Here is a 26,659-nt window from a genome sequence, read left to right on the forward strand (position 1 = left end):
CTGCTGAAGGAGCAGTGGCTCTTGAGGGGTCCCTAAAAAGGGATGGTATAGGGGAATGGTGAGGGGGGATACAAAGAAATTGGATGGTATAACCCAATCCTCACAGTGCTTAGGACCCTTTTGTCCATGGTCACTGCAGCCAAGCACTGTAAAAGCAAGATAGCCATTCCCAGAACTGAGATGGGGATGAAGAGGTCACAACTGGAATGCTGTCTTGGACGTGCAAGTCAAAATGGCTGCTTGTTTGATGTTGGAGGAGGGCGAGCTGGCTGGCTGAAATTGGTGACCTATGACCCTTCCTGGAAAAGTCTTGCTTGTCACAAGAAAGAACGACTGTTGGAAAAACAGCTGCAAGTGGTATTGCTGCTGTTGACTCCCATAGTGACCCCTCTTTGTGGCTGGGGTATAAACACCCAATGAATGCAAAGTAGCCTGGAAGTTCTTAAAGGAATGTAAAGTCAGTTTTCCCAGAATACAAAAACCAACCACTGAAAGATAAGTCTCAATACTGGGCTGAACATAAGGAGTTATACCGGAATTCTGCAATCACAAGGCTCTTCTTATAGTGATGCCCATAATTCTGACATAAGTGCTGATGTTTTTGCCACCAGATGGCCCCTTTCAATGAACGCCTTAAACTCTTCCTTGAAGGTTTCTGGCAACTTATCCGCGAATTTGGACAGTGTTCCAACTGATGAAGTCATATTTAGACAACAGTGCCTGCTGATTTGTACTGCGGATCTGCAATTAAGAAATCGGGTACTGTTTTCTCCCTATCAAATCCAGCCTCTTAGATTCTTTGTCCTGGTGACTGGATTTATATCTCCTCTGTCATTATCTGTCATTTACTGCTGTTACCACAAGAGAACTAGGGTTTGGATGGGAGTAAAAGCACACAAAGCCCTGCAGGGGAACATAATGCTGCTTCTAAGACTCCTTTGCTGTAGGTATTAATGAAGTTGGGTATTCCACAAAGACTTTGCAGGTTTCAAGAGGGTTTTGTTTATTGGGAGAGCTACCCTCCTTGGAGCTGATGACTGGAGAATATCTAGCAATTTAGGCTTATTCTTCTGCATGAATTTGGCTTGAATGTCCAAGGTGGAAGCCATATACCTCAGGAGGTCGTGGTATGTCTTAAAATGCTCAGGCACAGGTGATGAGGAGTCTGGAGAGGAAGAAGAAGAAGAGTGAAGAGCCAATAGAGGCTCCTACAGAGGAATAGGCTCCTGTCTGAGTACTAGGCCAGGGACTCCTATCCCTACTGCGGGAACAGTGCCAATCTCAGCACTGATAATGGTTGGTGGATGGTCTTGAGGACTTTGGAGAATGGTGCTTTGAAGGGGAGGAAGAGAAGGAAGATGTCCCTGACTTGTTGACCCCCTGGATCTAAGTACTGGATAAGAAAGGACTATATCCTCCGGTGTTACATAAGTCTCGTATGTTCTGGTGTCCAAAGGGTTCTGGCAGTCAAGTCTGAAGGACCCGATGCATCTGCAGCAGCGAGATGGTCTTTAGATTAATGAGGCGGTATTGATGATGGGTCCAGACCAGCACTCAGACAGAACTGGTGAACGTCTGTCCTCATGCTTACTAAGGTGACTGACTGAACCAAAGGATCTTTCTTTTTATGCACCTTGCCCTTCAATATGGAGGTCTTCACCAGAGCCAGTTCCTTAGGTTCTGTACATATCTTACCCGACTTGGACAGGCTCAGAAAAGAAGTGAATTTCTTAAGGACAATCCTCAAAGAGGATCAGTCCTTATGCCCATGAAAGTGCCCTCTACTCTCATGAGGGGAAGCCCTAGAAGAAGAGTATTTGGGCTTAGATGTTGAAGGCTGCACTCTGATACATAGGCTTGAAGCATCACCGTTGGTCAGTTGAGGCTGATGTATATGGGGGCCTCATAGCCTTCTCCATCAGGGGCTTTCATAGGCAAAGCTCCTGGGCTTCTCAAGTTCTGAGTGGGAAGGAATGAAAGATACTGCACTTTGCAGAGATATGTACCTAACCCAGACAGTACAGGCCCTGTTGATGCTCATCACTGATGAGGGAGCGAGGGCAGGAGAGGTAATTCTTGAATCATGAGACTCTGGGCATGGTCCTGGACTTCTGGGGAGGGGTTCCCCAACCAGGGAGAAAGTAGTTAGTATAAAGTATTTCTAAGCTAAGAAATATAACTATTTAGAATTATTTTTTGCTTTACGGAGTATACCAAGTGAAGGAGGACACAATTCCAACTCAGGCAATGTAGCAAGAAGGAACTGGAGAGGCACTGACCTGCACTGCCTCTTATATCCTCAGATGGGAGCACCAGGAGAGTTCTGCACATGTGTGGGCCAACAGTGATCTGAAGAATTTTCAGACTCAGGTGCATGGCATGTATGTGTTCCCCATGCATGGAAACACATTAGGTTCAACACTCAAAGAAGAAGAAATCTTTCCAATCCCCTTCTTCTGGCCTTCAAGCAATCCGCTACCTCATCATCAGAAGTAAGCTCCCCACAGGCCAGGACACACTAACTCAAAACAGTACAAGACCCTGCCAAAACAACAGATGCAAAACCTACAGACGTATTTCCATTACTATAATGATCAATACTCCCCAACACACCTTTCAAGATCCATGGGTCGTACACATGCCTATCACAATATATAATGTACCTCATCCAGTGTATCAAATCCCTCAAAACAACCATATGGATGAAACCAGACAATCACTATGCTCTTGAAAGAACTTTCAGAGAAAAATGATAAAAGACAAACTACCCTATCACCCATGGGCAAACACTTTTTACAAAGTGATCATGCCATATCTGACCTCTCAGCTCAAAGGACACTGCATAACAGATTCAAAAGATGAGCCTGGAAACTTAAATTCATAACTCAGCTAGATCCTAAAAATCATATACTCAACATGATTTTATGGCTTCTTATGACAATCTGTAAGACACCCTGACTGCTAACCCTTAACTGCCCTTAATTTTAAGTGGTCTCCTACAGCATGTGTGAATCCCCTATGCTTACCAGTCTGTTAAACCTGTATTTTGCTTAGACTCTCTGGTCACATTCCCCAGATCTGAAGAAGAGTTCTGTGAAGCTCAAAATCTTGTCCCTTCCACCAAAAGAAGTTGGACTCTTAAAAGATTTACCTCACCTACCTTGTCTGTCTCATGTCCTGAGACCAACATGGCTACAACAATGCAAACAACTGAGTTAGAATTTACAGTTATATTTGAGGGGCAACATTAAGTACAATCTTCTGAAGAGATTTAATTAATTAAATAGTTAGATACTGAATGAATACATGGGATTGGAGATGACAATTTTCTGGTTCTTCCTTAAAGCATGGGAAGTTTCTGTGCAATATCTTCTCTCTATGCAGTATTTATAAATGTCTATAATATAGCCTTGCTTGTAAAAATAAATCTTTTCACGGAGTTAATGCCACACAAACATTTTGTCCTCTTTAGTTAGAGCTTGTAACTCACTGTCTGGAATTCGTATAGGACATTAATGAACAAACAAACAAAAAACTCATTATGCCTAAATTCTTTGAAAATTAAGAGAGCACTGGAGATGTTAAATTCATTGTTTTTAAATGTGGATGCCTAACAGCCACCTAAATCTATATTTAGCTACCTAAATAAGTGGCCTGATTTTCAGAGGTACTGAGAACCTACTGCTCCCTCTTGACATTGAAGAGCAAAAATAGACAGCAAAATTCAACTTTTTTTCAAAAAGATTAAAACGCTTCTCAAGACAGACAAAATAAATTAACTATTTTACTAATACTTTTCAGTGTAAGCCATTGCTCAAGTTGGCACTGGGACATTTTGTGATCATGAATGAAGAAATGGACTGTGAATGGGAGGGACGGTGGACCATGAGACAATGTCTGTGTTTAAAATATAGTCCATACCATTAAAATGCTTAAGAACCCCTATTTTAGAAAAGCTGAATTTATCATCTCACCTTTTAAAACCTCCTGTGTGTATTTTCCCAAGTAATAGTTTCGAAGTTCATCATTAGCCAAAGACTGGTCATCTATTCCATTTGCTGTGATGTAAACATCTATATCACCATAGGTTTTTTTAATCCATTTTAGAACTTTGCGCATCCCCCAGGGCACCACTGCCAAACGAGATGGGGAACTCAGGCATGTGATATCCTGCAGGAATTGAACATCCCGATCAAATTCATAGCAGCTCCCATTTTGAAGTTCATGAGTCACAAATCTTGTGGTAAAATGATTCAGTGCATAAAAATCAGCTGCACCTTTAACAAGTTTCTTTTCTTCATCTGTGAAATATGGCAAAGAGGAAGCTGAGAGGCCTTTTTTGTTTTTAGATATAATGTATTCCCTCATGGCTACTGGATAGTCTCCTGTCTTAAAAATTGGATCTGCAAACCAGGCTATTTCAAATTGAAGAAATCTTTCAGCAGCTTTTAAGTGAGACTCAAAATAGGGATTGGCAGGCTCAGCCCAATCTGAATGCAGAGACAAAGACACCAGACCATGCTGAAAGGATCTATATTGCTTGTCATATATTTGCCAGGCCCTGGCATGTGCTATCAATAAATTGTGTGCTGCCTGATAGGTATCATTGCTGCTGCTATTATAGACATCGCTTAATCGGTTTGGCTCATTTATTGTGATCCAGAGTTTAACCAAGTCACCAAGTTCCTGAAAACATAAAGCCGCGTAGTTCTGAAAAGCCTGGACAGTAGACTGATTTAGCCATCCTCCTCTCTGCAACAAAGGGCCAGGCAAGCCTAAGTAGGTGTGAGTTGGATAGTATAAGGTGACCATAGATTTAATATTGAGTTTCAGTAGCTCACTTATCACACATCTATAATATCTGAGAACTTGTCTGTTGACGGCTGACAAATCCCCATTAGGTAAAATTAATGACCAGTCAAGTGCAAATCTGTAATGTGTTACTTTCATTTTTTCCAGGAGACCAAGTTGCTTTTTAATACTGACAAAGTCTGTACACTGAGCTGATCGTGTTTTCAGCTTCACTCCTCTGACTCGGTGCAAAAGCCCATCTCCAGTGATGTTCCATAGATACAAGTTAGGGTCACAGAACTGTGGCGATGAAGCTACAAATTCTGCCTGTAAAAACAGATGGGAACAAATATATTCAAGTTTAATGAAATAGGTATCCGTTTGTTACTTGCATCTCTACATGTAAAACAAAATTAGTTTTAGTTTTATTTGCAAAGCAGAGAAGCAAGGATCCTTGTTGCTGTTTACTCCTGGTTTTTGTACATTATCATAACAGTGCAGGATGGATTTTTTTGTTAATTCAACCTCACAGCATTCCTGTATTGTAGTTACATCCATTTTTACAAACGGGTAAATGGAAGCATAAAGACAATAATTAACTTGCACAAAGTCACGCAGGGCATCAGCACTACGTAAAAACTAAGCATTATCACTTGCAGAGCTAGGACTAGAATCAGAATCCTGGCTCTCACTTCCTGTTCTGACCACTAGACCCAACTGTTCTAATTCCAATTATAAATAACCATGTAGTTAATGAATAGTTGATATTATCATTTGTACTCTTGTACTCTGACTATTATTTAACAAGCTTCTGTATTACACTGGATTTTTTTTACTGTCTTTGGTTTTTACAGTTTTTGGTTTTAAAAAGTAAACCAGTTTGTTTATAAGATAGGATTTGCAATACCATGTGGTGAATTAATAAGGTTTAATCTAAAACCTCTAAAAGGTTTGAGAAATAAAACCCATCCCCGAAATATGAATTTACTCAGAAGTCTTTATTTTCTGTGGCTGATAGTGACTAGGTTAAATTACATTTATTTTGTCTGTATGTATTTTTCTGGGCTGATGTCCAACAGGCCATAATTACAAAACCATGTTACAGCACACCAGCTACGTGTCAAATACAGCTATGCATAACATTTAAATGTGGAAATAAATATTGTAAGAAAATAGTCTTATCTAATCAGGTTGGTGTACACCATACAATGTATTTCTGAATAGAATTCAGACTGAAAGTGCTATATATGCGGACACTGGTTAATTTTTTCATTTGAGTTATTACAATATTTTAAAAATATAGTTTATTCATTTTCAGCCCTTGCAATGAAGCCTGGGAATCCTTAGACTTCTGGTTATATTCTTAGCTTTCTTGCTGATTTGTCACTGTGCCTTTTGGACAAGTCACTTAAGTGGCCCTCAGTTCATAAATCTATCTAACAGATATTGTTATGCTTATCTCACAAGGTTGTTACGAGGCTTTATTTATATTTGTGAAGTGCTTTGAGATACCTAGATGAAAGGTACTATATACATATTGTAATGGGGGTAAATAAATCCGACACTAGGCTGAAGGGATTAAGGAGCAGTTCTGAGCCCATGTGACTCTGCCCTCCTACCCTTCCAGAGTCTGCTCCAACTGGAGGAGTATCTTAAAAGGGAGTCAGACAGCTCAGATGAGGGCAGCAAGCACTGCGAATCACATGCGGTGTTTGATACCATTGTGTGTGATGCAGATTGTCACCAGAGAAATGCCTATAAATTTAACGATGAAATTGTTAGATTTAACCTTTTGGACTAAGGTTAATGGAAATAGTGAAGATAAAAGTACTATACAAACGTACAAAGACTGTGGGGAATTAAGCAGACAAGATGTAACTGGACACTGCAAACTTCCACATGCTAACAGGGTCAAAAGGTGAGTAAAAGACTTGAATGAAAAGGAAGGTCTGGAAGAGATTAAAATCTTTAGTCATAGGTAAGGCTAAGATTTAGTTATGGGTATTTTTAGTAAAAGTCATGGACAGGTCATGGGCAATAAACAAAAATTCACAACCCATGACCTGTCCATGACTTTTACTAAAAATACCCATAACTAAATCTTAGCTGCTCCTGGTGCACCACTGCTCTGCGGGGGGTTCAGGGGCCTGCTCCAGGGGCAGGGGCTGACTGCCCCCAGTCACCCGTTGCTCCGAAGCCCTCAGAGACCGCTTTCCAGCCGTGTCCCTGAGGTTGGCCCAGGGCTGCTCCAGCAGCAGATGTGTGTGGCTGGCCATGGGGTTGCCACACCATCTGGTCCTGAAGCCAGCTTCTTGGGTGCCCTGAGGTCAGCAGCACCGGCCGCTGCAGCTGCGGAAGTCACAGAGGAATCCGTGACTTCTGTGACCTTCATAACAGACTTAGTTATGGGAAATCAAACTATAGCTGGACAGCTGTATTTGGAACTATATGATAAAACAAAGGGAAGAGCGGGACTGTCAAATTTGATAAATAGTTTGAGTTTATACAAATATGGCAAATGGAGTCAGCATTGCCAAACCCATACTGGCGGATCTAAAGATAACAACATAGCTAGAGTGGGAATGGCCTGATTTTGGAACTAAGAGATCTATAAGACTATCCAATTGTGTCTCCACTATGACAGCTTAGTTAGTGGGCATACTGTTGGCACAGATCTGGATAAAGGATATATGCCCTACTACAGCTGCTGTTCTATCTCACTCTTTATTGGGTATAATGGCAATCAGAAAGGGAGCCTCAGAAAGCTGAAATGATTTAATCAATGAAGTACTGTTCTTAACTATGGCGATAGTACTACTTGGTATACACAGTAGTAATATGTTGGATCCCAGCACATGTTGGGATACCCACCAATGAAAAAGTTGTTAAAGCAGTTAAAAATGAGGAGGTTGATATAAAGAACCCTTTAAGAACACAGGACTTCAAAAGTTTGGTTAAGAAAAAAATTAAGGAATGGCAAGAAATATGGACCAAAGAGAAAAAAGGATGAAGGTTCTATGAAATATGTCCTGAACTTGAGGCTTATGTTATGCTTCACAGCTATGACAGAAGTGAAATAATTATATGAGAGTGCTAACAAATCACTATGACCTCAATGGCAATTTATATCCACTAAACACGCAAAACATGCAAAGTTAAAGAAACAGTTCAGCCTCTGCTATGGCAATGCAGGGAGAGTTATACAGAAAGAAAGATTTCTTTATGAAGAACTAAGATGCCTCAATGTGAAAGACTAGAGTCTGAAAGGATTGGTGAGAGTACCAGGAAAGTGGGGTAGCATTAAAAAAGTATTACTGTGCTTTTTGAAGGCTATTGGACAGGGTGAGAGGATATAGATTTTGATTATGCAAAAACACTAGTAGGTGGCGGTCATAGCCTCACATAAAATGACAGGAAAAGAAAGAAAGATCCGAGCAGACAGGACAGGACAACGTACCTAACCTAACCTGAAAGCTCCTGAACAAGAATAATGCAGAAGTCCTTGCTTCAAGGAAGGGCTAGCAGCTGAGCCCAGCTGGGCTGAAGGTTTCTTCTCTCTCCTTTTTGTCCCCCTTCTATCTTATATTGACTTTGTGGGGGGAGGCAAACGGTAGAAAGTGGTCCAGGGAGGTGACCTCAAGGGACTCCAGGGTGCTGGATATTGTTGCCTCTCATAGGGCTCTGAACCAAAGCCCAGTGGAGTGGAAGGGCCCAAGCTCCCCTACCAATCACCCTTGTTGTGGATGGGGCCCAAATCGGCCTTCCATCCCTCCTCTCCAAAGTAAGGGGGGAATAGAATAGAGTTACTGAGAGCCTTGGAATGAGGACAAGTCCAGAAGTGGGCTGAAAACACTTCCTGTTGTGAGGGCATAGAACTCTATATATTTCTCTGCACTCTGTTACCTCGGAAGGGGACAAACAATCAGTGACCTGGCCAGAGGACTGAGTAGCCACCCATCAGAAAGCGAGCAGGCACGATATTGCAGTAGTTTCCGGCCAGTGGCACTGGAAATGGGGAAGTAGAAGTCCAGTGACCTAAACACTAGGCAACGCCACTAGTGAGCCCAGTCCCACATCACACATACATATGTACAAAGTATTGTTGTATTAACTATTGTATGTAGAAAAATTATCTGTGGTTTACAGTACATTAGGCTTACCTTAAGAACAGACTCTGTGATACCCCAGGAAAAGTCACAGGGAAATTGACCTTGAAAAGCAGCAGATTCTTTCAGAAAGAAGCCATTTTCTTGAATTATTTCCTTGTAATACAGTGCAGATGACTTTGGAATCCTTTCTTTCTGTTTACTGTTGAAATCTACATAAAATAATCCACGTCTAATGCTGTAGGCATGTTGCCATTCAAAGCCATCAAGGAGAGACCAGGCTGTGTAACCAAACACATCGATTCTGTCATATTTAATAGCTGCATAGGAGAAATAAATAAAAATGTGTTTTATGTAAAAATATTCATTAACAGAGAAATAATTTGAGGCAGAAAAAAGGGAGTGCATGAGTCAAAGGTGGTGAAAGAGCAGTTGGGATTGAGGAAATGGATTCAATTAAATTAGAGAAACAGAGCTGTTCCTCTAGGAAAATGGTAGAACTCAAGGAGGAGAAAACAGTGGAGGAAGTCAGCAGCGTGGTCATGGAGTTTCCATCAGTCTCCCCACAATGCAAAAGCAGAAGTGAAGGAAGCAGATGTTGGAGGCAAGCCCCGGCTGTGTATTGGTAGAGGGCGGACTTTGTGATTGGAGGGAGGGGCAGACAAATAGAGAAGAGTGAAGCATGGAGACAGTCAACAACATCAATGGATACATCATACTTAATTGGTTTTCCCATCACTCAATCAAAGACCCATTAAGGAACATCTCATCCTCTTCTCTCCCACCATTTGGGATTTATTTAGTTATTTAACTTCACTTGCCTCTCATTTCTCTTTGCTGTTTCTTTATTTTTAAGAAGTACCTGATAATCAGCTCATATTGGAAACAGTGTTTGTTAAAAGTGATTTACAAACAGATTTAAGCATCAGTTTTACAGACATGCTATGTACATAGCACAACACTGTCTATCTGTGTGTCTACACTGAGAAAAATCGAAGTTGTAATCTTTACTGGTACAGCTCTGCCAGTGGTAGAAGATGTAACAGAGACAAAGCTCATGCCTTTTTACCAATCTTCACCGTAGATGCATTTGTGGTGTCATGCTTCAGTCAAAGGGACAGTGTGTAATATGCCTCTTGTTTCATTGACAGGCTTGCCACATACCGCCAAATGCTGCAGTCCCTACCATGTCCTGGTACGCTATATCTTACCCAGTTCTCTTGCAATGGTAACTTATAAACACATCATGTATTTTAGTGATTCAAAACATTTTAATTATCTTAGGTTGAAAAATGAAGGGACACTACACTACTGAAGAATTAGGGTCAAATTCTACTTTCACTTACTTCTGAGGCCCCAGTCCCCTTGAACCAACAGGTACGAAGTATTATCCGGCTTCTAGTATTACACTGCCATAAGCTGCAATCCCATTACATACTGTTAGCTCATGTGTGTAATATTTTGAGTAAAAATTACCTAATCTATCATAGAACAGTCTTTCATATTATCTCTTGAAATCATAATGTAGCAGTAAAATATGTATGTGTTCCAAATGTTATTCACAGTTAGACAAATGATGAGTGTATCACACAATGAGGCTGTTATTAAGGAGGCCATTCTGTATTCTGAAGCCAAGGTGACGCACCTTGTATAAACAAACAATTCTATCCTCTCCCCTCACAATTCCTCAGAATTGGCTATTGTCAGAACATTACAAAGTATATCTGAAAAGCAGATCCACAAACTATTCCCACTGCCAGCTCTTCACAGTGAAACTTTTGTAAAAGAACACTATCTAATTGTGATAACCTGGCTTACAGTGTTTATGCACCCTCCAAACTTTCAGTTTAATCGTTTTTTTTATTCTAAAGGATTGCATCTGGACTTAATTATTTTTAAATGTCTAAAGACATTAAGTTACTGGACTAACAACTTTCAAATGTATTGTGCACTTAGTTACAGAATGTTTTTTTCTCCTAAACTTAATAAACAAATGGATTTAAATTGAATTACAAAATAACATTTATTGCAGACTGAGGACTTGGCTGCTATAGTATCTTTCACTGGACAGGGCCTATAGTATTGTTTGGCACCATATCCAAAAAAAATAGTCTCCCTCATAAAGTAGTGTCTACATCAGTTTGATTCTAGAGGGAAGTCACAAGTATAAGTATTATGAAACCTATCAATGGAAGTAATAAGGATGTCAAATTCAGCAATACAAAATTCATTGCATGATCTAGCAGGAGGGAAATGTGGGCTGAGAGAGAAATAAGTTTTGTTCAAACAAGTTTCTTTTGTGATTAGCAACTTATGACAAGCAAATGGTCTCTGTTTAAAAAAATCCACAACATCTCCAAGATCTGCACTTGAACTTTGCTACTTTATCTACATGGTACCTATAATAGCTTGAACTACAGTGCTAGAGTTTAACAGTCTCAAACTTTTGGAAGCTGGAACCTGGATGCACATTTAAACTTTATGATTTGGGGCCTCTTTAAGTTTAATATAGCTGAAAGTTTACATCAGTATCAAAATTTCTCTTTAAAAATATTCTCTCTTTTCACCATATAACAACACAGTATGTCTTGAACTTCAAAGACTCAGCAAGTTAGTTGCCAGAGGTGATCGCTGGTTCTTCTCCTCGTAAGGGAAGGTAAATGCTTGGTACAGGGTCCGAGTCATTCCATGTTTTTAATGTGGCATATCACATGTTAAAACAATAGCCAACACAGAGGAATCTGGTCTGCAAAATTTTTTTCTACTGTTGCTTATCACAACCAGCAGGTGTCACTAAAAGAGTGAGAAAAATAGAAAACAGTGTGGGGTGGGGGAACAAATGTTGAATTTATAGAGGGATTAAATATTAGAATTATTTACATGTAATATAAAATGCAAACTTTTTACCTTCAAAAAGTTTTCCACTACTCAGGCCTTTGTGTATTTAAAATAATAATTTCCATGTTTACACTTTAGAGCTAAAGAATCATTACCATTCCTGCCATTTATTTACTTTTTGCATTTCTCTAAATTTGGATAATGAACCTAGATTTGTCAATTTAACTTTTGCTAGTAAGCATTTTTACTCTTTGCTTCTCATGCACTAACACAAAGCTCTTGTATTTGAGTTTCCAATGGTACAGGGTAATGTGCAAAATAAAAACAAACAATGTTTGAATTGAAAGAAATGTAATACACAAGACTTCCTACTCATATTTACGTTTTGTAAAACTTTTTTTTAAACCAAACCTAGATGTTGGGCCTAAGCTCTTTATGGCAGGGCCCATCTTTTTTCTGTTTGTATAGCACCTAGCACAATGGTCCATGACTTGGTGCAACTGAAATACAAATAATTACTAATAATAAACTTAGTTAACTGTCTCCTTTAAAGAAACATTGAATGTTTTAAAAGTACTGAATTTGTATACAAACCTTGTAAAACCTTATTAATGAAGTTCTTCATCATGTAAATGGCTGTGGTGTCTTCTGTTTTCACATGGCTGTCAGTGAACCAACCATTCTCTGCAATCAGGATTCTGGGATTTGTGTATTCCAAATTAATCCAATTCAGTACTTCCCTCAAATTGAGTGACAAATTTTGTCCCATTTTATCTAGTGTGTTTGGAGGTTTAAAATTATTAGGACCAAAGGAAAATGCAAAAAAGTCAGCTGTTCCTTTTATATAATTTTTCTCAGCCTCAGTAAAGCTTGGCAAATCAGAGTATAATTTATTTTTCAGTTCTTTTGGGTAGTCCCCATCCCCATGAATGGGCTTGGCAAACCATCCTAGTACTCTCTCCATGGACTGCTGACACTTATTAATGTCCAAAGTATCATCTGATTTGTTAGGTTCAATCCAGTGGGATCCCAAGGTTATTGACAAAAACCCCTTCTGATATGGTCGAAAGTGTGTGTTGTAGTTATGCCAAACTTTTGCATGAGCCTAATGAGAAAAAAAAAACACCATTAAATTTTGATTCTCTAAAAGTTGCAAGGCATTTATATATTAATGTAATATACAGTAGTCTCTTATGAACATTAATAAACAGCAGAGGCACAGGTACATTCATTATGTGTCAGAATATAATCACTAATCTCAAGAATTACTGATATATTTCAAATTTAATGTGCCTTTCTCCTTAGCAAGTGTAACACAAGTTAGAAGTCTCAAATTAGTTTTCATGAGAGGGCATGATCTGATTGCTACACGATCAACCAAGCTGTGCTCTGAAAGATAACTGGGTTTGCTGGGCTCACAAATCATTCCTGTTAACCTGCTCCGCTTGGGATGCACTTCAGTGGGTCTACTTGACTTAACTGGGCGACTACTCTGTGAGTAAGTGCTCATAGGTGGGAGTAAGTTTCGCATACTGTTTAAACCTTAATAATGAGAGAAGGGCCCAAGCTGCAAAGTTGGGACCCAAATTTCAACTTTCCCAAAGTTTGGAGGAATTTTGATCTGGGATTTTGGTCATGCCCATCCCTGCTTTAAAGTTTCTCTGATCACAACTTATCTGATTATGCATGATGCAGAACACAGTGCAACCTTCTCCCCAGGCATGCTGGTTCTGCAGTATTGACAGTAATATCACATTGGTTATACCAGTAAAGTAACCAGATTTGGCTCAGAAGATACAGAGGTAGCATATATAATTCAAATGTTGCCCGCCGGCAGAATTGAGTTTGACACCCCTGATAAAGATTCCCTGGGTGCACACCCTAAGGAAAATTCCCTGGGTGCATACCCTAAGGAAATGTGATGTGCACGCCTATGGATATGAATATAATCAAACTTTCTCTATGATCTATGTATGGAAAACTATACATAGTATTATCTGAGATGAGATGGGAAATATGACAATTATTCAGAGAAATAAAGTTTTGGATAAATGAGGGTCTTTCCAATGAGACAATACATAAAGGCATTTGACCTCTCCTCAGAAAAAGGAGTTTGCCAGATAATTGAGGGTTTACTTTGTTTCTCAAGTGTGGATCTTTACTTTGGGCTGAAGAAAATTTCACTGTTTACACGCAGAGAAAATACTGACATTGTGAAACACTTATAGTTCTGAGTTACACTGGCATAATTAGCAAGCAAAATAATGCTGCTTAGAAACAATTTAATTTTAGTTAAACAATGTCAGACATTTGGCACCTATTTGGAACAAAAGACATTGCTAAACTCAAAGAGAATAGTATGAAAATCAAATACATGCTTGGGTAAGTTAAACAACACTGGAGAATGACAGTTTGGTGCTATCTTGTATATCAGCTGTTTTATGGTTGTCCAAGGCCACCATTTCTCTATCATAACATTAGTACAAGCTCTATCTTTAGAAATATTGATAAAACTTATCATTAATCTTTGAAATGCAGAATCTGTAGCTAAAAGGGGAAGCCAGCAAAATAGTATTTATGAGGCTAATTTCAAGGTACAGTCTAATAAAATGTGATTCTCTTAAGATTCCAGTTAGAAAATACCACATCCACAATAAATTATTCATCCACATCACAAAAACCACTATCACAATTGACGCTAGTTGGCACCCTTAGCAGAGAGGTCAATGATTAGGTCAGAATATAGACCAAACTACCCTCTTAGGGCTTGTCTACACTTAAAAGCGCTACAGCAGCACAGCTGCATCACTGCAGCTATGCCACCATAGTACTTCAGTGTAAATGCTAGCTAAGCTGCTAGGAGGGATTCTCCTGTCGGCATAGGTTATCCACTTCCCCAAGTAGCAGTAGCTATGTCGATGGAATAATTCTTCCGTCAATCTAGTGCTGTCTACAAAAGGATTTAGGTCATCTTAACAATGCTGCTCAGTGTGTGGATTTTTCACAACCTTGACCAATGTAGTTAAAGTAACCTAATTTTCTAGCATAGACCAGGTCTTACTCCCTTCCAGGTGTTCCTCCAACTCAGGGTTGGGCAGTAGCGGAAGCCTTGTTTTGCCACTGACCTATTTAGTATTTGTTTTGTGGCAATTTCCAGTGCAGTCCATCTGGCACCTTTTTCAAACACTATCTTCACTCACAGTTATTAATAAAAATAGTTGTTTTTATATAATTTTACAAGAAAATGCCTGCAGAAGTTGGCAGTGTGTACTCACTATTATGAATAATGGCACTATCCATGAAGTTAAATAAATCAGAACAATTCACACACGTCTCTAGATGTAGAGATGGAGGGGCAGGGAGTGTTAAAAAAGAACCCACAGCTAAAATGCAGTGATTGATGGTAAAATGCAATCATGGAGAAATCATTATATTCATTGTGAGCTTTTAGAAGGCTGACTAGAATCAAGTAAATTGTGCTACAATAGAACCTCAGAATTACAAACATCAGAGTTATGAACTGTGTTAAACATAAACTACTAAAAAAAATAAAAGGGAAAGCTTAAAAAAAATTGTGCTTGTTTCATTTAAATTAAGATCGTTAAAAGCAGCATTTTTCTTCTGCATAGTAAAGTTTCAAAGCTATATTAAGTTAAAAGCTGTAATATTAAAAGCTGTAAACTTTTGAAAGAACAACCATAATGTTTTGTTCAGTTACGAACAACCTCCATTCCCGAGACATTCGTAACTCTCAGATTCTACTGTACTATTATTCAAAAGGGATTTCAGTCATTGGGATAAGCACAGTGTAATTTTACTGGTGTAAACACCTAATATACCATACACCAGGATTTTCACTTGTGCATCTTACCCCTGATTGAAATTGAGTTAAACTGCATTGGTATGAATTGCAGCCTAGCTTGTCTACACTAGAAGTTTTTACTGGTGCAGTGGGGACAATTGTACCTGTCAACTCATGTTGTGAGGCTGTTGTGAGACTTGAATTATTAAACGTTTGTAAAGCAGTTAAAATCCTTAGATAGAAGGTGTTATATAAATGCAAAATATTATTATGGATGGGACCAATTTATTGATTTTGCAATGCTATGGATTAAAAGTAAAATAAATATCAGTTTCACAAGCTAGATCACACAATACATTGGGCTATTTTGAGTAAATATTGACTAATCTTTTTTCAGTTAGAGTTTAATACCTAATCTTTCATTTGCCTTTTAGGTCAAGGCTAAAATTCAAGGCTAAGTACACAATGGAAGCAACATCAATACTGCGCATTTTATTCTAGGCACATCTGACATTAATTTTGGCACATTTTCCTGATATGAATGTAGCAAACGTACAATGGACTTGAAATCAAATACAATACTAACTTACTTAATATAAACCCATTAAGAATGCTTAGAATACACTAGCTTGTTTAATAAAATCATGAAAGCAATATCATATGTATTAATTTCTTAACTATTAAACTTGCTGTCTGATATTCATATTTTGTAAGTCCTTTACCACACTATCTGTGGCCCTGATCCTGCACTGAAAACACACTGAAGGACTGAGGCCTTCATTCATCTATTCCTATATGATTTGTGATGATCAGATTATTTTCCTTAAATGCTTTGGCAATCAGCAGAGAAAAAAGCATCGCTTCTGATGCTAATTTACTTTAGTGTACAAAGACATGAACAGTTTAGAACAAGAATTAGAATTAAAAATACAAGTATGACTTTTTAAAAAATATGTTTAATGAAATTGTCTTTTGTTTTGTTTTCTTTTTTAAACCATGAAGAGGCAGAACAAAGAATCTGATGGGATACGTTACATTTCTGATATTGGTTACCCCTTTTGGACCCAAGTGGCTAGTCTAAGTTTTGGGCCTTGTAGGTTGTTCTATTTGGCAATAGAAATTGTCTGCTATTTTCTCTGATGCAATCTTCTTTATTTACAAGGAATGTATAAAGTCTTACTTCTCTAAATGCAGGAGAAATCAAAAACAAAAGAAGTAGTTACTTAGCTTAAGACACAAGCTTCTCTCAGCCAACATCCCCAACCCAGAACCTCTCTCTCTGTTTCTCCCAGGAATACATTGTCCTTCCAGGTGCAGCTTGGCTTCCTTTTTTTATAGTCTGTATCTCTGTTTCTTGTCTGCACTCCAGCTTGTCTTTTTCACACACAGTCCACACACACCTACTTATAAGTGAATAATATCCAGTGGAACCATCCACCCACACAGTGATAGGTTTTGGGCAGAGTTCATTATGCCTTGTTTTAGGCTGGGCCTCTTTAACTGTCTCTTATAGCTATATTACATGAAGGGCATGTTCACAGTCATCAGTTTCAATGAGGTTTAACCTAATAAATAACAAGATCATAACTTTATAGTACAAGACTTCTAGTGTCATTTTAGAAGAAAGGCATAGATGTGTGTCGCTTGATGGCAAACTGATTGTACTTCCATTCAAGCTGCTTTTTTCCAGTGATCGATACTACATGTTCAGTAGTGGTAGAGCATTAATCTTGCAAGATGCATCATATGGTTGGATGCTTGTGCCCTTGTAGAAATCCAGTTAAATCAATGGGGCTCTCTACAGGTGGAGAGGTCCACCCATTTCAAGGGAAGCTTGGAGGCTCCAGGTTCTTGCTATCAAATGTGTAGTATGTTGAATATGTTGCATTCAAATGATTTTCAGGGAACTTAAGGAAAATAAGTTGAATTAAATCATATGGGAACAGACTAACTGAATCAGTGTGGTCAAGAATTTACAAAATATTCTTATCATTCAGGGCTCTTAATATTTAAGACACGAACATAATAAGATATTGTTTTTTAAATTAATGGGCTCTTTGTAGTACTGGGGTCCACCTGGACAGTGCAGCTTGTAGGATCACAGCTTAAGACTGTATTTCTCAATGAAGGAGGCAATATGCTTAGTGGTATGAGTAGCAGATGGGAAGAGAGAAGCAGATGGGCAGGGAAGGGATGATGTGAGGAAGTCTCTGTAAGATCTTTGTGGAGATTTCCTCACTATGGGAGATCCCTCTCCTGAGCTTTTCTGCAGGAGGAAAGGATCTGGGTCAGGGAATAATTTTTCTTCTACATCGTTCCCCTCCTGATTGTTACTCAGCAAAAGCAGAACTAGCCAGAGAGCACTGATTCAAAGCAGGAAGGGCAGATAGAGCCTGTGTTGTATTTTCTGTGATTTCCACCAATCTCAAAGGGAATAAAAAAGGAGAGCAACAGATGGAATGTTGTCAGACCCAGAGAAAACACTAATATTAGGCCAGATAAATCCTTGGTATAACTCCACTGGAATCATATGTTCTGTCTCCTTTATATTTACCTACATCTTGCCAGATTAATTGGATTAAAAAAAATCAAAGAAATCCATTCACTTTCTCTTTATGCAATTCTTTTTTCCCCACCCTAGTAGAATGGCTCTCTTAGGAGTCAGTTCATAATCCTTGATTCTCCTTTCTAGGGCTCTTACATATCTCATGATAAGTAAAAGTGAATCATTAATTAATTTTATATTCTGTTTTTGTGAAGTGGGGTCTCCTTTATCTACAGGAGAGAGAAGGGCCCCTACCTATCACTGTCCAGGTGGTATAAGGTTTTATGTAGCATCTTATTATACTAATGATAACAATCAGACAGTAGAATAGTGCCTATTATTTAAGTGGATCCCAAAGCACTTTATTAGCTGTAAATTGCAAATTTCCCATTGAATTCAATGGTAGCAGATTCAGGCCCTCAAAAACGACCAATATAAAATATTATTCTCTATGTAGGAGTAGACATAGGGAAGTGGAAACATGTTTTAAATTGAAATTTCCTTTTAATTCTTCCACTAGGGGCTATTTTCCTCCTCTATGGAAGAAGCTGGGTTTCTGTCCCCTAAATTCATGGATCCCCTGAGACCTCTTGTTTCTGTAAGCAGCCCAGCCCTCCCTGAGCTTTGTGGCTTCTGGATAGTCTGGCTTTTGTAGAAGCTGTGCTGCAGGGTTCTCCTATGACTTGTGGCTGTCACAGATGCTCCACTAAGAAAGGTTCCAAACTGTGGAGGGAAGAACTTTACTTACTGCATATTTAATCTGTACTAACTTACAACACCTTCTTGTTCAGCTGTGTATGTGAAGAGAACTATCAACTATTCTCCTCCCAACCATGGAGCTGGATGGCCCTGCAGATGTGATTTCATGCGATTTGGGTTAGAAGGGAGAATATAACTAGCAGTCCTCACTTTCCACATAGGCAAAGGGAGACACATGCAGGCCCAGCTCTCCAAGGGATGACGGAGTTTTATAAAATCCTGATTTTGGTGAAAATCCTTAATTAGGTATTCTCTTATTATCTACCATATTCTATATATGGATCTAGAACAGGTTTCATTTCAGTTTACTTTTTGGCTCCATGCTACATTTACTAGTTCCTCAAATCTCCCCAATAGTTTGAATACTGTATTTCTGCTCTCAAACCTTACATAGTTTGACTGTTAAATTTGTTGCCACAATTTGAATAAGGAAAATTTCTTCAGCCTTCTGCTAGAGGGAGAACAACACTCAGCAGCTTTCAGATCTTGCAGATAATAGATAAAATAATCCAAAGTCCAGACAACCTCTGGTTTATGGCTTGTTAAATAATTTTTGTCATTCTGTGAGATTCACCACAGGGTATAAATTATACGCAATATAAAAGTGCTCCTGTAAAGTGAACTATCATTAATTTATGCATAGGTGAGTGGTGCACAGGGAATTAAAACAAATTGACTTTTGTTTATAGCTAACATATTTATTTGATGGGACATTGATGGGACTACATTCCCATGCCAGCCCAAGTACATTAACAAATCCACCCAGGAAGTACATCAGTCAGAAAGAACAGGTATAGAATTCCCAGGATAAACTGATATGGCCACTATAGTATTTACTTTAGGGAAACCACTGAATGGCAGCTGCAGAATCCTTTTGTGGAAATATATGGAGTATATCTGTATGAAATCCCTCTGTATATTTATTATATATAATAATCTCTCTCTGTAAACATATATAATATGTAATATATATGTTTTATTTATATAATCTATTGTATACTATGTATGTATACAGAGAGAGATCTTATACAAATATACTCCATACATTTCAACAGAAAGACTCTGCAGCTGCCATTCAGTGGTTTCCCTAAAGTAATACTATAGTGGCCAGATTAGCTTATCCAGAGAATGCCATACCTGTTCTTTCTGATTAACATATCATTACTGAATATGTTAATGTGCTTTGGCTGGCATGGGAATGTAGTCCTATAATATTCAGTCTAAACATGAGGCTTTGGTGTGGACATCTGTCACCAAAGCCCTGGTCCACAGCCCACAGAGGTCAATGGGAGTCTTTTCATATACTTCAATGGGCTTTGGATCAGACTCCAAATCCAACGGTTTCAATACCTTTTTTTTTTCTGGGCAGGTGGATGGTAAAATTCAGAGATGCCAACACCACATGCATACCATATTTCAATAGTTTATTCTTTCGATAGTGATGCATTCGGGACTGTGTCTCAAACGATGTTAAATCTAATTAGGGTCAGATTCTGATAATGTTACTCAAGTACAACTAGCACCTTACTGTGGGAGTAGTTTAATTTCAATGAGACTCCCTACCATATATTAAGTACCATGTACTTGATACATAGTACTTGATACATGGAACTTGGTACCATGTTCTAAGTATCACTAAAGGTGAGTAAAGGTGGCAGAATATGGCTGGCCCCTAATGAATTTAAGCAATTTCCCCAATTTGTGCAGTCCTTTAATTAGAAAGCCATTGGACCTGATTTAATTCACTTTCCTTTATCTTCGTATTTTATTTTTTCCCAGTTCCGCTTTAGCCTTGGTTTTTTAAAAAGTTGAGTGTATCTACCTTGTCTAAATCATATGACCAGGATGGCAACATCATTCACATCACACTCACCTTATTGTCCTTGTCCTACATTTTAAAAACTGTTTAATAATTTTAGGTACCCAACTTGAGATACCTTAAAGGACCATGATTTTCAGAAAATGCTAAGCACACCTTCTGCTTGTTAATCAAGTCTTTTTAAGGTGTCGAGTTGGAAAACACAAAATTGATGCACCCTAAAACATTAGTTACTTTTGAAAATTTAAGATAAGTTCACCTTCAGGGACATACAGAACTCTAACCCTCCTACATGTCCAACCTAGTTTCAATACAAAATGTACTGCTTCACTTTTCCATTTTTCACACAACTTCCAAAACATGCGAAAAGGTCCTTCAAGCTAATACTGTCTCTTCATTCACATCTTTAGGAGAAACTCCTTCCCCAGTGTCCTCAAGAAGTATGGGAATAACAGCTATTAAAAAAGGACATACTCAAATCGAGTAATTTTTCTGCTGTAACCCTGTCCTTCCTCATCCCATTGTCTCCCTGAAATTTCTGTTTATGAAGGAGGGCATCAACTGGCTATGGATGCATGCTGACAGGAAGGCCTCCTAAATGCAGTTTCCCCTTCTTAGTGCTTGCCTCTTCCTGGCCAGAAGGATGGTGAATATGATGTATGGAAAAATGCAGGAATCCTCTAAGCTCAGATAGGCATGCAGAGGGTTCCTTCCCACTTCAAAAAAGAAAAATCAAGTGCAAAACCATGGCTCAGCTGAAGTCAGTGATAAAACTCATGTAACAAATACAAAAAAGGAAGGATTTTAAAGTGAGGTTCCACTCTGAAAAGTGACCCACGAATGGCACTATGGGGTTCCAGGTTTATTGTGCCTCAGTGATTCCATATCAAATATGCTCAGTTTACAAGTAAAAATAAAGGTAAAAATATTTAAACAGTTTAATTTAATATGGTATATTTCAATATGCTTTCTTTTTCTGAGGTTATTACTGAGCTGCCTATAATAATCAATCAGTTGATCTAGCTAAGAAATATTAATGTCTACTATAATGACACTGAACATTGGAAATCTGTTTTTGGAAAAATATAAAGATGAGCTACAATAACTTGAAGCTTTCCTCAGTTCGAAGGATGTAGATGACTACTTGACTTTCTTTGGCTCCTAGTCTTTTTAAAATGAGAAACTGCACAGCACATAAATGTTGTTTGTGTGTGAATATGTGAAATATAGTCCTGACAACAATCCAAATAGTTTCACATCCCCATTTTTCTAAAATCTAGGGGTTTTGCCCAGGGATGTGATTGGCTTTAGTTATGTTTTATTATGAAAAACTGATGATGTGTTTGGTGTTGCAAAACAAGCTGAAAGACAATTTCTGTCCCAAAGAGCTAATAATCTAAAAACAATTAACCAAAGACTTTCAGCAATGTGTACTCAAAAAAACCGGGGTTGCACTGTACATATTGGGCTTAAGCTGGGGTAGTCAATTATTTTTTGTCAAGGTCCAAGTTTCTTGGTCAAAGTACAGTCAAAATCCAAACTCTAGAGAAAATAATAATAAAAAAGTGATGATGATGATGATAAATAATAAGTAAATAAAAATATTTGGGGGTCTGTTCAAAAGCATCTGGCGATCCGGTTTTGGCCCATGGTCCGCTTATTGGCTACCCCTGGTCTTGAGGCTTGTTGACCTCTCTATCTTAAAACTCCCATTGGCTTCAGTATGAGTTTTGGGAAAGCAAGGTCCACACCCAAAAGCACATACTAAGAGGAAAAGTGTTCATTTCTTGTTCTATTGTAAAATATTTGTTATTACTCTGGCAATTAAAATCTAGCCCTGTATATACACACAATCCTATATGAATAATATTCATAATATATGGTAGGCATTGGGGCGAACTGTAGTTGTAATGGTGGGAAACTGTTACATGGAGATGGGGATTGGTGGTGGGTTATCTGTAAAATGGGATAATGATATTGACCTCCTTTGTAAACTCGGAGATCTGCTGATGAAAAGTGCCAAATAAGACCATAGCATTAAAGTATTATTAGCTCAAATTGTTGCACTTAGAATGCATTTTTAAGTTATATCCAGAGCACATCAGGCATATGGATAGGCACTCCTTTTTAGCATTTCTATATGTTGAAATAATCTCACAGTATGTGCTACTTCCCTTGTGGTACTGCTGGATACTATTCAGGACTTCTCTTGTTATTTTAAAAATATGACCCATTTTAGCTTTTTGTAATGTCCTCCTAATTTTTGTCCTTCCCAATAAACAGTAGCAAAAACTTATATGAAGCTCTATACTACAGCACACAACTTTAGGGTCCAATCCTGCATCCACTGAAGTCAGTGAGGATAGGTTTGAGCCCTAAGGGTGTGGAATTTGTTATAGAAGACTACTGCTAAATAAAACACAAAATATAAACAATAAATACAACTGGTGATCCTGTTAGTTGAGTAGATAACATACTTTACAATATGATTTTACCAGGCTGGGATGAATTATTTATATATGAACTCTATTACTTGTAGAATTTGTCAAATACACAGATATGAAAACTTTGGTTTAAATTAAAACAATAATCATGACACGTGAGCAACAGCTGTTATTGGACTAAATGGAAAGAATATGAAAGGAAGCTTCTGTATAACCATACTTTCCATGCAAAAGTAATCAAATTAAAGTAGTAAACTCATGCTTTAAATATATATATTAGTTATGGAATTGGCTGATGTGAATGGTAAAATCAAATATTAAAAGAGACAAAAGGACTTTTTTTTTTTTTTTTTTTTAAGTATTTCATCAGTCCTTGATCTCTTCTATGCCCATTATACTAGTTTCCCCCCTGCTATTTTCCATATAGGTGCTGTTAAGATTAAACCTGGTTGTACTGTACCTTAATCAGATTGTGTCCTACAGTATAGACAGCTGCTATTTTCCTTCTCTCTCCAGGTGCATGCATACCTGTATTATACCCATGCCAGGCAACTAAATAAGGATTGTGGATTGTAATCCAGTACTTAACGCGGTCCCCAAACACTTGGAAACAAAAAGTTGCATAGTCACTGAAGATATCAATTACTGATTCATTTTTCCACCCCCCATATTTTTCTTGCAGTGCCAAAGGCAAGTCCCAGTGGTACAGAGTTACTATGGGCTCAATATTTCTGTGGACTAGAGAGTCAATGAGAGTATTGTAGTACTGGAGTCCTTTTTCATTGGCATTTGCTACCACCCCTGTGGGAAAGAGCCTTGGCCATGAAATTGAAAACTGATAAAAAGTAACCCCCAAAAAATCCAGAGCTGACAAGTCTTTGTCCAGAAAAGTGTAACTGTTGCTGGAGTCATCTATGCTGGCAGCATCTCTGAAATCCGAGTACATGAAGCGGTCCCATATTGAGGGTCCCTTTCCATCCTTCCTCCAGCTGCCTTCCACCTGAAATGCTCCACTCCCCACTCCCCAAAGAAATTTTTTGGGGAAAGTGTCATACAGAAACATCTGGGTTTCATTCACAGGACTGAAGTTAAGGTCTTTTTTCCACACAGATCTTCCTTCTCCGGTGAGCCCGGTAACTGTCCGTATGAAAACAAATGCCCAAAAAACAACAGACCTCTTCAGTCTTTGGCCACACATTGTGTCCTTCTATAAAGTATGTGTTAAAAGTCAGATTTCTTTCACCGGTACTGGAGAAAATCCATTCATTCCCTAGAGTCCCCTGCTGCACAGACTGCCTTCTTTTGCCACTAACTGGTGCAGTGTCTTATCGAAGCTTCAGTAAAAGCTTGTGATTGTAAAAGCCCTGTCAATGATTAGCTTGAACTATGAGACCTGGGATAGGTTTCAGAAAGTGGTGTAATTCCAGGGAGGTGGCCTTCTTATAGTCATTGGGACACCTATGCTGTATTCTTATTGCAGGAAAATTGTATTTATATTATTTATATAGGTAACCTATTTATAATTATATGAATGCTATATCAGTGAAATGGCATTATACTAGGAGAGAGGAGACACTGAGAAGTTGTCAGTAATTTTTGAGGCAGTTAAATTTCAAGGAAATATAGAAGAAAATTTTCAGACTACATTAACCAGTTAAGGAGCACATTATCATTGCTAAACAAACACCACAACAACAACAACAATAATAATGGACAGGGAAGAGGACACGTCAATAGGTAATTGTTGTTACTTTTGCCAGAGCTGAACCTTTTAACTCAGCATGTTATAGCAGGGCAGATTTTTTAATTAAAACTTATTAAACTTTTTAAAAAAATCTTTTGCCTTTCACTGGTACAAATTGGTATCGATACAGCTGTGCCACTGGAAGAGTACTTGCGAAGCTGCATAATAAAACCACCTAAACAAGTGACGGTAGCTATGTCAGCGGGAGAGCATCTCCTGCCATCGTCCACACAAGCACTTAGGGTGGCAAAACTTATGTCACTCAGGGAGGTGTTTTTTTTTTTTTTATAACCCTGACTGACAAAAGTTTTAGCGGCATAAGCGCTAGTGTAGACAAGGCCTTAAGAGCTACAGACGGGACTTTTTGGGGGGGGGATAGGGGGGGACGCAGAGGGTGACGCGAGACACTCCATGAATTCCTTATGGAGATTTTCCCAGACCATCCACTCAGATGAAGGCAGTTTACCCTGCCACAGAAAAGAGTGCACAGCCTATCCCCATATCCGGCAGATCCTGGGTGCCGCCTCTGTAATGTGGCAGTCCCCCCACTTGCTCTACTGGAGTTGCACTAGCCCCACCACTATGGCAGCTCTTAGGACTCCCAGAAGGGGCTACCTAGAAATAGTGTTGTTTTATCTTTTCTGGGTAAGGTTAGAAGATGAAGAAAGGAAGACGGTCATTCCCACTGTGCTGCCCAGCCCCATCATCTACCTAGCCTTGCCCATTCCACCTCCCCAATTGTGAGCCTGGATGTGTCCAAAGGGCTCCACGGTGTTTTGATGGGAAATGGTTTTGAGAAGGCAGTTGAGTCCACCCTTCTGTATGGAAGGGGGGAGATCCACATATGTCCAATTAACATATACAAATGCAAAGCAAGGGAATATATTATCTAATTAAGTGCAGCTGTTGTTACTGCCTATATAGGAGTCTGGTATGCAGCTCTACATACAGCAAACATTATTTGCTGTTGCCCTCAGCTCAGAACAAGTTAACAGAGGTCTGTTCCAGTCCTTAGGCAATTTCCTTTGATTATTTTTTAAATAAAGATAATTACCAAGATGCTCTTTCTGTACTGACTAATTAAAGAAAAATGGTAGACACAATTGGGCCACCACTGTAATGGATCTGACAAACCAGACAGACAGTATTTGGTTATATAATCAAGTCTTCAGAAACCTTTTGATAGAAAATAAAAGAATGTGTATTCATACACTGAATTTACAACTTACAACAGGACTTAGGACATGATTGCTTTTCTTAGGGAACTATGGTACATATGCATTTTAAATAACATTTTCTGAGCAGATAAATCAAGTTGTTATTAATTTTGATGTAATAATGTAGCTCATTAAAACTACTGGCAATTTAACATATATTATCCCTAAATGTGACTCAGTTGCTAAAATGTACAAATGTATTATTTATTTGTATTTATGACAAATGACAACACATCTATCTCTGGAGATTTGTATGCATTTCTCTGCAGCATGTTTATGTGTTTACAAAAACTGGCTCATCATAGCAAATTAATTGCACTATTGACACTTGTCCACACTAGAGAATTCTACTGGAGTAGTTCATAAACAATAGCCATGTGGCTAATAACCTGTTTAATATGCCCAGACAGAGCACTTCTTCCAAATGCATTTTGAGTAATTATCTCAATTCCCAGAACAGGTTTTGAAAGTGGGGACTCGTGGGAATAACAGTGGGAATAACATTGGAAAAGTACTGTACCAGTTTTTTTTTAAGTGTGCACTATATGGGTTAGCACTTTTCATTGTATAAATATAGCATGTTTTGTAATATTA

General features: G+C 38.5%; 1 protein-coding gene across 4 annotated transcripts in view; it reads right to left on the reverse strand.

Moving 5' to 3' along the window:
* KLB (klotho beta) overlaps positions 1 to 26,659 on the reverse strand; it is a 49,452-nt gene that overhangs the window by 5,581 nt on the left and 17,212 nt on the right. For 3 of the 4 annotated variants that reach the window (XM_067531213.1, XM_067531215.1, XM_067531214.1), the window contains exons 3-5: positions 12,330 to 12,840; positions 8,952 to 9,217; positions 3,975 to 5,118 (exon numbers count right to left, since the gene is read on the reverse strand). In XM_067531213.1, coding sequence (XP_067387314.1) covers positions 3,975 to 5,118; positions 8,952 to 9,217; positions 12,330 to 12,840 — 1,921 coding nt within the window. Of the gene's footprint in view, positions 1 to 3,974; positions 5,119 to 8,951; positions 9,218 to 12,329; positions 12,841 to 23,564; positions 24,403 to 26,659 lie in introns of those variants that run through there. The other variant, XM_067531212.1, reaches the window with a different exon arrangement.

The sequence above is a fragment of the Emydura macquarii genome, unplaced genomic scaffold (genome assembly GCF_026122565.2).
Source record: "Emydura macquarii macquarii isolate MOO-44397 ecotype Brisbane River unplaced genomic scaffold, CSIRO-AGI_Emac_v2 contig_3128, whole genome shotgun sequence".
Lineage (NCBI taxonomy): Eukaryota > Metazoa > Chordata > Testudines > Chelidae > Emydura > Emydura macquarii.